Source organism: Penaeus japonicus, unplaced genomic scaffold, assembly GCF_977035675.1.
Source record: "Penaeus japonicus unplaced genomic scaffold, GWHDUDI00000001_assembly GWHDUDI00000017, whole genome shotgun sequence".
Lineage (NCBI taxonomy): Eukaryota > Metazoa > Arthropoda > Malacostraca > Decapoda > Penaeidae > Penaeus > Penaeus japonicus.
Genome location: NW_028234419.1, coordinates 12,158,959 through 12,169,268, shown reverse-complemented (window position 1 = coordinate 12,169,268; position 10,310 = coordinate 12,158,959). Strand labels below are relative to the sequence as shown.

The 10,310-nt window shown below is 34.3% G+C and overlaps 2 protein-coding genes across 2 annotated transcripts in view; one reads left to right on the top strand and one right to left on the bottom strand.

Moving 5' to 3' along the window:
- Positions 1 to 4,228, bottom strand: part of LOC122250912 (uncharacterized) — a 13,315-nt gene extending 9,087 nt beyond the window's left edge. Inside the window, exon 1 of the mRNA XM_086545961.1 lies at positions 4,128 to 4,228. The gene's annotated coding sequence lies outside the window, so the exon portion shown is untranslated. The remainder of the gene's footprint in view (positions 1 to 4,127) is intronic.
- LOC122250911 (transmembrane protein 170B) lies at positions 103 to 9,317 on the top strand. The gene is made up of 3 exons (XM_043012643.2): positions 103 to 226; positions 5,347 to 5,657; positions 8,976 to 9,317. The coding sequence occupies exons 2-3, from the start codon at positions 5,371 to 5,373 to the stop codon at positions 9,169 to 9,171; spliced, it is 483 nt and encodes a 160-aa protein (XP_042868577.1). The 5' UTR covers positions 103 to 226; positions 5,347 to 5,370; the 3' UTR covers positions 9,172 to 9,317.
- The last annotated feature ends 993 nt before the right edge of the window (positions 9,318 to 10,310 follow it).

Below are 10,310 nucleotides of genomic sequence, written 5' to 3'. Positions count from 1 at the left end.
TCAGACTACTCTATCCCAAACTCCAATACATGAAATCTCTCTAAAAAGATAAAACAAAAAAGGTCAAATACCATAACGTAAGAATTCTCGGCAGAAGGCGATTGGCAACAGTGTTTCTTGACAAGTCTGAGACGAAGAACGTTGTGAACATTCAAGCAAATTTTAACATTTTCGTGCATTTTTTATTAGCTTTAACCTCAGCCACTGTGTGTGGTTGTGGCAAAAGGTGAGATATCAACCATATGTGATAAGTTTGTTATATATATTTTTTCTCTTTTCAGTTAGAATAGAAAATAAACAGTTACTTGAACGAGGAGTGAGAGCAGGAGAGACAACACCCTCGTTCACCTATGTTATTTTAGGGTTTCTTGTGTGATTTTGTTCTTATTTCTGTGTTTTTGTAGGTTTTATTAGAGCATTTCGTTGGTTTTAATTAGTGTTCATTCATTATTATCTCTGACTAACGTGTTGTGGCTCGTGACTGACCCTCCTCTTTCCCATGTGTTATTTCAGAGTTACGTGTTAATTTAACAAGTTATCTAATGTTGTTTCATTGGTATGCATTCCTAATGAGTTAAGGCTTACTTATTGCAGGGCGTTGATATATTTTCAGTTTTGAGTTCTTATTTAAGAGTTACTAGGTGTGTTATTACTGTCGTTATCTTTACCTTTTCTTATAAATGGAGGATAATTTGTTTTGGTAATTGGTGAGACTAGGACTGCATGAAGCAATATTGTGGCCTTTGCACTGCATGTATTGACCACGACCCACAAACCTTCCCTCAATTATATTTATCAAGAAAGAGCGAGGTTCGAGGACTGGTACCTTATTTGAGGGTATATCGGCAGGGAGTCTACAAACCAGAAGACAAGTCCTGCGGCCTTCAAGATGTTTTATTTTTCATGCAATTATATAACATTTGTTTTCTCCAAATTAACTTGACACTTCCTGTGATGCTGAGATCTGAAGTTCAAAATGGCAGTGGCACAGTGTCAAGCGATGGCACTGATTTCTCTGCTTCGGCTAATGCCAGCAAACATCCACCGTGCATATTCTGGCAACATTGATATTTGCTTGACTGGTCCCGAGAACGGGCACTAGTGCCACCTGCGCAGCACTCGAGATGGGTTTTATTTTAAGAGAGAGGCTACTTGGTGTGACATATTGCTACCTTTTGTGCTCTCTTTTAGTCACTCATAATGATGAAGAGCCTCTTTTGTGTTTTTTATTTTTTGTTATACTGTTAGTTTTAGAAGAGAGTTGTGCTATCTATGTTTAGGATTTTAGACTAAACCTACTTTGCTGAATATTACTGCAACATTAGATGATTATAATTGCTGTTTTCATGATTATCACGAAATTGAGTTATTACTAATAGTACAATAAAAAAACACAGTAATCCACTCCCTCCCAACGTCTGTTATGATGTGACGACCATCTTCATGTATGTCGTGACGCCCGCCGTCAGGCAAAAAACTTATACGTCGGATATGTTATGACATGCAATGGCTAACTGGTTTCTTATGTGACAATATATTGTCAGGGAAGACTGCAAAGTCTGCATTGTAGCAATACATAGTAGAAATTTTTTGGCCTTTGCCTAAGTGCTGAGAACAAAAGCTATATCTGTGGTTGTTAGATCTATTCAGAAGTGTGTTTGTAAAACATATTTCTAAAACAGAAAATGCATATAAGAGAAGTAGAAAAAGCAGGAATAGAATAAGAGGATGGATGTATTAATGATTATTTCATATCGTTTCCATAGCGATAAGCAAGTGAGGGAAAATTTTTTAACCCCAAACAAATAACCAATAGAAAATGACAAGAATCTTGTGGGAAATTAAGATCAAATTAGTCAGCGGTTAATCTTGCGTGATTGACAGTTCATGAAAATTGTCTTATTGGAGTGTTTATCTATTGATTCAAGCAATATCCACGGTTGTATATATCAAGAAGGGGAGAGGGACATATAACTTTTTATTCCTTCTCTTTCATCTTTGTTTGCAAGCAATGGATTTATAAGTTGGTAAAGAGACAGTATGTTATCTCCTGGTAATTGCAATGAAATGATGGTATAAATATATTGCATGTTTTTTTTGTTTTTGTTTTTTTGAGGATGATTGGTGATTTTTCCTCCATGGTCTGCACCATTTTTGAGTACTTTATGCATCATTTGAACAGATCCTGATTCTAAGTTTGTGATGCTCCTTATAACATTCATTTATCTCTATTTTATTTTATTTTCCTTTGACGACTGGCACTTGTTCACTGTGTCATGTGATTCTATATCTCAGTCTTTTATTTATTTATTTTTTATTTTTTTTATTTTAGATGAAGTAGTTTGTATGACCATATTTGAGAGATTAGTATTATATAAATATATATATTTATATATATATATATATATATATATATATATATATATATATATATATATATATATATATATAATGCTTATATTTTAAAGGTTTTCTCTAATTGATACACATTATACGTAAATGTGCACTATTATATAGCACTTTGTTATAAATATGAGAACTGAATTGACTCCCCTTTTATAGCAACTATCATAATTAGATACGACAATCTCACTAGATGATGTCTGTTGATGCCTATAGGGCAACAATGGTTAATGGCTTTTGATATCTTTAGGGGAACTTTTCTCAGTCACAAGGTTAGATTGACAGATTACAATCGTTGCATAATGGTTGGTGAAAGCATGGAAGATGAATGGATATTTACTAATATTATTTATCATATATACAAGGTACCACAAAAAAAAAGAATAATATTTTAACTGGATTTCTGAAATCAGGAGTTAAATTAACAGCATAAACAAGGCCAAATATTCTATAAAGAAAAAAATAATTCAATACATATGAAGAGAGAGACTGAAAAAAAAAGACAGACAGAGAGACAGACACATAGAGAGCAACAAATTAAGATTTAACCTATTGACTTTGAGATGTTGCAAAAAGGGACTTCAGAATTCACATTAAAGCCGGATGGTGTTGCTGATCCAGTATCTCTAAGCAGTTTCAGAATTGTTTAAGGAACTTGACAGAAGAACTAACAGATTATGTGTCACAAAGATTTACCCATTGGTTGCGGTATTAAATAAATATTTGTGCAGAAGGATGGCTGGATTGCATTGTCTGGCACGGTGCCATCCGCGTCTATGACCGACTCTGCCTTTGCAGCTAATCATGCCATCCGCTGCTAATGGGTTAACATAATTTCGTACAAGTTTATTTCATCACGTGCTTATTCTAGATAGTGTTATTCAGATTTTTATTTCCTTTTATTATAATGTGAACCTTGACAAATGTAGTGAATGTGCCGGTGATGAGCTATGTGGTTATTGGGGCTATGGAGCTATGATAAATAACCCATTTTTATATGCTAGCAAGTGCCATATTTATCCTCCATCATTTTCCACTAAATACACAGAAGTTTTTACTGATTTACATGCTTTAATGACAACATATTTCCTGAAGCACAGACCTATGATTTAATGACACTATGCAGTAAAATATAATTTAGATGGGAATGTGCTATTGAGAATCATGGCCAACTCCTCCAACTGTTAAAAAATCTTCCCTCAGCCAGGGCACTGGTTACTCTGTACTGGAGGCTGTTTATGCTAAATGATAGATGTCAAATTACATCTTTGGGAAAGGTTAAACATATATGGTAGAAATATACATCTCTACATGTATTTTCAAATGAAAAAGTGTTTGTGTCCCTCTGTACCACAACCAAATTAATTGCAAAGGCCATGTAATCCTGGAGGATTTAGTTGTATCATGTCTAAGTTGAAGGGTCTTAGAATGCCTATAGGACATTACCAGATGGAAAGGTTGAGAATTGAAATAAAGGAAACTTTTTGTATGATGGATTCAGGCATTTGCACCAGTATTGATACCAAAGTGACTCCAGAGACACTATCATTAACTTCCTGCATTGTGTGAACATTACATTTGATATAGTATTGCAATAGTGCCTATACTTTGGAGATTATTTATGAAAGGAAAAGTTGATTTTTATCTAAAGGCTGGATAAGATAAAAAATAAAAACTGTGACTGAAATGTGCAATTTAGATATTTGAAAAAGCGTAGTACTCACAGACATAAACCGGGAGCTGTTGGTTCCTCTCCAAACGTTGTTCCTGTACTGTCAGACAATGCCAAATGTGATCGAGCAGTTCTGCCACCAGGGTAACCAAATTCATTAGTTTCATCATGTCAGGTGCATGTTTGTATGTTAATGACTGACTTATATAGTTGCCAAAGTAGAGGGTTGATTACATGTATGAGGGATGAGGGGACAAAGTTAAGCAGTGGTTTGTTTGGTTCTCAAATCACTCACTGTATCCAAGATAGTGATATAATTAAATCAGGATATATGTATGATTTGGGGTCTCTAATAGGACAGTGAAATCACAAAGCTCTTGCATCCACATAAACAGATATCAGGCATGGTAAAGTGTTGCAATCATTGCACAAGCATAGGGAACAGGTTATTATGAGATAATGAGAGCAATGGGAAGTTCAGAGAGCAGCTGTTAATAAAAGCTTGATTACTGACCAAGCTTGTAAAATAAGAAAGAAATTGATAAGAATTGAATGTTAAAAAAATGCAAATAAATAAAAATGTCATACATCATTTTGGAGGAAAATTATTGATTAACCAGGAACCAGCTGGGCAATGCAATATATGGTATATATTTATGCAGTCAGTAGATTCAAGTAGTTGCAAGTAGTATATTGATCAAACAAATACAAGGCATGTGATATGTCTTATGAAAACTAGATATGATTTTACAGCTTCTTCATGAGTCATCTCTCATCTTTGACAGTCATGATCATGTCGTTTGAATATATATACCCTCTGAGGATGACTTGCATATGTCGCTTTACTTAAGAAAAAAGACATGCTGGTAGATCTATCCATCTCTCAGTTCATAGCTGTGGAAAGTTTAGAGCCTAGTCAAGGTTAGTGCATGTATCACACAGCATGTGCTCCTCTACAAAGTCAAGAAGTAAAGTAAGTATTGACTTTTTCATTAGTAAATCCTGAGAATACCCCTATATAAAAGTTTCTAGTAGAGGAGGCCCATTTCTGTCCCCACACCCTCATTATACTATCACTTGATGGAGTTGTTTGGCTTGTTGCCTTGGTGTACTGAAGTTTATAATTGCATTTGGATTTATATTATGCTACCTCCAACATGGTGACAGGGATGAGTTCTGAGCCTTTGTTGTCTAGAGTGATTTTGTGTTTGGATTTGAGATTTGTGTTCCATATTTATTGAATTTGATACATTACTTTTCTTGTCTTGCAGGTCCTAGAATGTAGGACAAGGAAAATGTACCCAAATGGTTGGTGTCCTGGTGAGGTAGTGTTACAGACTGTCACAGCGCTCGCACTTTGGTGTCAGTCTGTCGGAGTCCCAAGGGGGGCTGAGGCCGTGGTAGCCTACAGCACCCAGCACGACAATGCCGAAATCCAAGATAACCGGGCTGGAAAGGAGCTCAAGCTATTCCCGGAGCTGTGGAAGGAGATCTTTCTGTGGGGATTCTTCTCAATGCTGTTCATTCACATTGTGGCCAGTATCATTGCATTTTTGATGCTTAGGAAACATAAATATGGAAGGTAAGAGACACCTCATTCTTTTTTTCTTTTCTTTTTTATTCTGAAGTATTCAATGAAGATTAGAATGTTTTTATACTCATTACTTGTTTGATGATTACTTTAGTTAATGATATGGTAGCTATATTTCCACATGATTTAATGTATTTATGAAATCAATATTTGTTAAAATGATGTGAGAATATATGTAAGATATATTTGAGTGGTCAGATTTTCTTATTTGATAGATTAAAGAAATGTAGATAACCTACAGATGAGTATTTGAGATTATAAAGGATACATAAATGATATTTTGATAAGCAGAGAGAGAATTTGATTATTTTCATTTATTCATGGTAAACTGTGAGTTTAGTAAGGTGTTAGATAATGATTATATACTAGAGTTTTTGTTTGGTAACTAAGCGAAGATAGAATTACAAAAGAGAATACTGACAGTGTGTAAAAAGGAATACTGGATTTAATTTTTATTAAAAAAAAATTTCCATGTCTATCTAACTATCTCCTTCCACAGATATTTTTACTTGATTATTTATCTATTTATGTACATAAATAAAATCATGTAGCCAGATGTCAGAGTTGGCATACACCAGGCTGCAAGTTTGAGACTTCTTCAAAATGATTCACTCATAAATGTTTTATTTTTAAAACATGCACTGTCTGGTTCATTTTTTTAAATTTATGAATAAGTTCATGCACATTTGACATACATTGTATTATACCAAAGGTTTAGTATTATCAAATGCCAAAAATAAGTTTTAATATCAATGTGCAGTTATAGTTATATTGCGTTGTTATAGATAATTTGTGGTGGTAAACACTATGCCAGTACCTGAGACGCAACTGCTGAACTGAGAATTTTGATTTAGACTGAATTTTTGTTGTTTCGCCGGTGCTTTTCCTGATATTCTCAATGGAAATTGTTCATATGATTCCATGGAAAAAAAGATAACGAAATAAATAGATGAATAGATAAATGAATAAATAGTAATACCATATTCAAAATGTAAACACTCCAAGAGCCAAGGAAAGTTTGTCATTGAACATCTGGTACAGACTTACCCTTCTTGCTCATTTTATGTATCTTTTATGTATCTGGGTATCTCATGCACTTAACAATCTGTTGCACCACACTAATGCATTCATTCATGTATGCTAAGATACGTACACGCGTATATATGAATATATTTGCGTGTGCATTTGTTTGTTGTTCTAAACATTAATGTTATTTATAGTTTTGATTATGAAAATACTATCCTCTCAATTTAATATTATACATTTATAGTTTTAAGAACTGTGTTGCTAGTGAGTGCATGATGTAAAGAATTGCATGTTTGAATTTCTCTCATATTGTTTGATATGTTTTCACATGTTTTGACATGTTTATTTTGATATGAACCTTCAGTTGAAATCTTGTTGAAATTTGAATGAGTAAAAAAAAAATTTAGTTTGAAACTGCCTCTGTCTAGAGATGCCTGTCCATTTCCTTCAGTTAGATTTTCTCCAGTTTATTATATCGTGGTACTCATGACAAGTCAACCTCTTTCATGCAGTAACTCATTAGGCTCAACAGCTTGATTGCAATGTCCAGTAATGCTCTCATTTCAAGAGTTCATTAATATCTGCTTGTTATAAGAATTGTATGCCAGTGTCACTGATTCATTAAATTTTGTTATCCATTTCCCTGCATTTTGGTAAGAGTTTGATGGATTTCAGTGGCTTGTGCTTGCCTTAACACTAACTTGATGTTGCAAAAGTTGTCAGATGTTCTAAAATTGAATTGTTTTGTTATTTCTTTCATTTCAGTAAAAGAAAGAAAAGAAAAGAAAAAATTAGGATAACATTTTTCTGGAGAATGGAGTTGGACAAAGTGCAATTTTTTTTTTTTTTTTTATTATTATTGTCATCTATTTATATATTGACTTTATTTTTTTTGTTAGAAATCTGCACCATATCTATTACTTATATATCAAGATTAGACATTGTTATGGGAAAAGAGTGGTTTAGGTCTGCATTACCTAATTTCCTAGATAATCTGCCTAGTCCTAGCCAAAAGTGCACTAGTCCAATAGAAAATATGGCCCATAAATCAGGGTCCTACTTCTAAGATGATGTATTGAAATAATGAAAATGCTTTATAAACATGTCTAATATATCTTAGAATAACTACACAGCAGTCATAGGTCACCACTTGCCACAACTTAAACCATGTACTTTATGTAGTGTATGTATTGAAGAATGTTATTATGCGTAAATTAGGTTTAAGTAAATAATAAGATAATACACAATATGATGTTAGCTCCTGTAAAATACTGTCAAACCGTGTGATCAGATCTAGGCATGTTTGATGTATTTAATTATTACAGCAGGGAAATAGTTCAATCATACAAATGTAGATTTGACATAACATCACTGTGCAAGAGCTGTAATTAATGTGTTTCATCTATCTTGTCATCAGAATTACATATGATATTAATGACAATTTAATCAAACCATGTTAACCCTATGACAACGGTGCGTCACACCTGTGTGACACAGCCAAACTCCCGATGCCGGGGCGTCATGCCAGTGTGACGATTTCAATGCAATATTGCAATCGCCCGGCATAGGGGTCTTCGCGTAGCAAGTGCCCCGTCGGGAAAGGGTTAATGACATCTCTTGTGTTCTGAAGTTGTTCTGTCACATTTATACCTTTATCTATTGCTAAGATTTAAAATGCGTTAATTTATAAATGACCAACTCTGTGTGGCCTTATAAGTGTGCTTAACAACTTAACTCCACCAGTTAGTGAGGTGTTCTGGTAAAAGACTATTAGGCAAGTTAGCTGTCAGAATCATGTATCAGACTTGTTATACAGCACTTTTTGTTAAAAACTTACATTTTAGTTAGCAATTCTGGGGGTCACTTTGAATACAGTCACCTTCTATGGTGATATGTATAGTACATTTTGAATATGATATATATTAATTACACTTTCCATATCATTATTATTTGTAATATTTTTAGGTCTTGCAATATTACTCAAACCCCCAATTTATATTCTTTGAAAGCTAGTTGAGAAATGGCTGGGAGCAGAGTTCTGTAATAATATGCATAGGAAGTAACAATGGTTCATTCCTTCTTGAGCTAGGTAGTAGTGAATGTATTTTAAATTGCATTAGATTTGACTTTGATCTTAAACTTATTTTAATTACAGTTTTTGATAGGATATGAGAAAGCACATTTTCCAGCATCAATAACTTTCCAGCAGTTTTGGAAACCAATTTATTTTGCATGCTGTAAATACAGAATACATACATATATTTCTTTTTTTTTCATCTACAGGTTTTCAGCAGCTTGTATATTGCTAATTGGTATGTGCACCACTTTTGCAATGTGTGCAGCTACAAGTGCAGCTCTGGGATTTGTTCTCTATCAAGCCAAGATAAGTCTGCAGCCCATTGAAGCCATGATATGTGGGATCTCGCAGACTGCTTTGTTTATCTTCTTTGCCTTTTCCCGGTTCATGCCAACTCTCTAGTCACGTTTGTACAGACGAAAGCATCAGCTCAGTGTCTGTGCTGTGTAAATATATATATGCATGTGTATAAAGTTGTTTTGAAGATGCTGCTGCAGTCCAGTGCATTGTCCAGCAGATAATTCCCAGTCGCTTCCCTTGCTCCTCGAAGGGTTCAAACCGGCAGTAGGAACTTGCCACAAGATGCTCTAGATCAGCCACCAGCCTCTGTGTATGTGGATAATTGACTGGAAACCACAGATTAAACATTCTCTGGCTTTATGGCGTCCAAGCTGAGAAATTCCCCCGGGGGAGAAACTCCCTCGGAAGGTGTATTTAGTTGATGTGGCATTGGTATCTTTATTTTATTATCCCTAATTATGTTTTATTTATTTTTTCTCTTTTTGTACAATTTCTAGTTCCTTATCTCTTTTATGAGAGGGTGAGAGTTGCATATCTTGTGATGCAAAAGATTGTCTTTAAAAACAACACACACACAAAAAATATATAGAGTTATAATGTTTGATGCTCCTGATTAGTGGATCTGATTTTTGATGTGGAAAAAGTATGATTATTTCTTTTCTCTCTCTCTCTCTCTCTCTCTCTCTCTCTCTCTCTCTCTCTCTCTCTCTCTCTCTCTCTCTCTCTCTCTCTCTCTCTCTCTCTCTCTCTCTCTCTCTCTCTCAGATTTATTGACTTGATAAACTAGAGGAATGCATGTGAGATCTGAATGAGATGGAAGATTAATTTTGACCCCTCCCTTTCCCGTTCTTATATCTCGTGCCGTGATAACTTGATTACGAATAAGGCAGCTTCTCATTCTTTAGAAAAGGATGACACTTTTACTTGAATCAGAATATAGTATTCATTACATTCCAAGGATGACCATGTTTTTAAAATTTTCTTCCTTCTTTTCTTAATCATTGCTTGATCAATGGTTTGTGAGTGAAGTTAAAAGTTTGTGCAAGTTGCAGTGGAACAACCACGTTACTAGTCTTTATTGAATTGCTACAAGTTAATTCTAACTGATATTTTCATTGAAGGAAATCAAACTTCATGTAATGGACCACATGACATAGGGATAAGTAGTTTTAAATGAAACTTGAACGATATTAATGGCATGGGTGATTAATGCTATTAATCATATTAATGGCTTATAAGAC

Bases quoted from the DNA above. Each gene is read 5' to 3' on its own strand.
- LOC122250911 (XM_043012643.2), top strand. From the start codon at position 5,371: ATGTACCCAAATGGTTGGTGTCCTGGTGAGGTAGTGTTACAGACTGTC. The intron at 5,658-8,975 runs GTAAGAGACACC...TTTCATCTACAG, and splicing joins AGGAAACATAAATATGGAAG to GTTTTCAGCAGCTTGTATAT.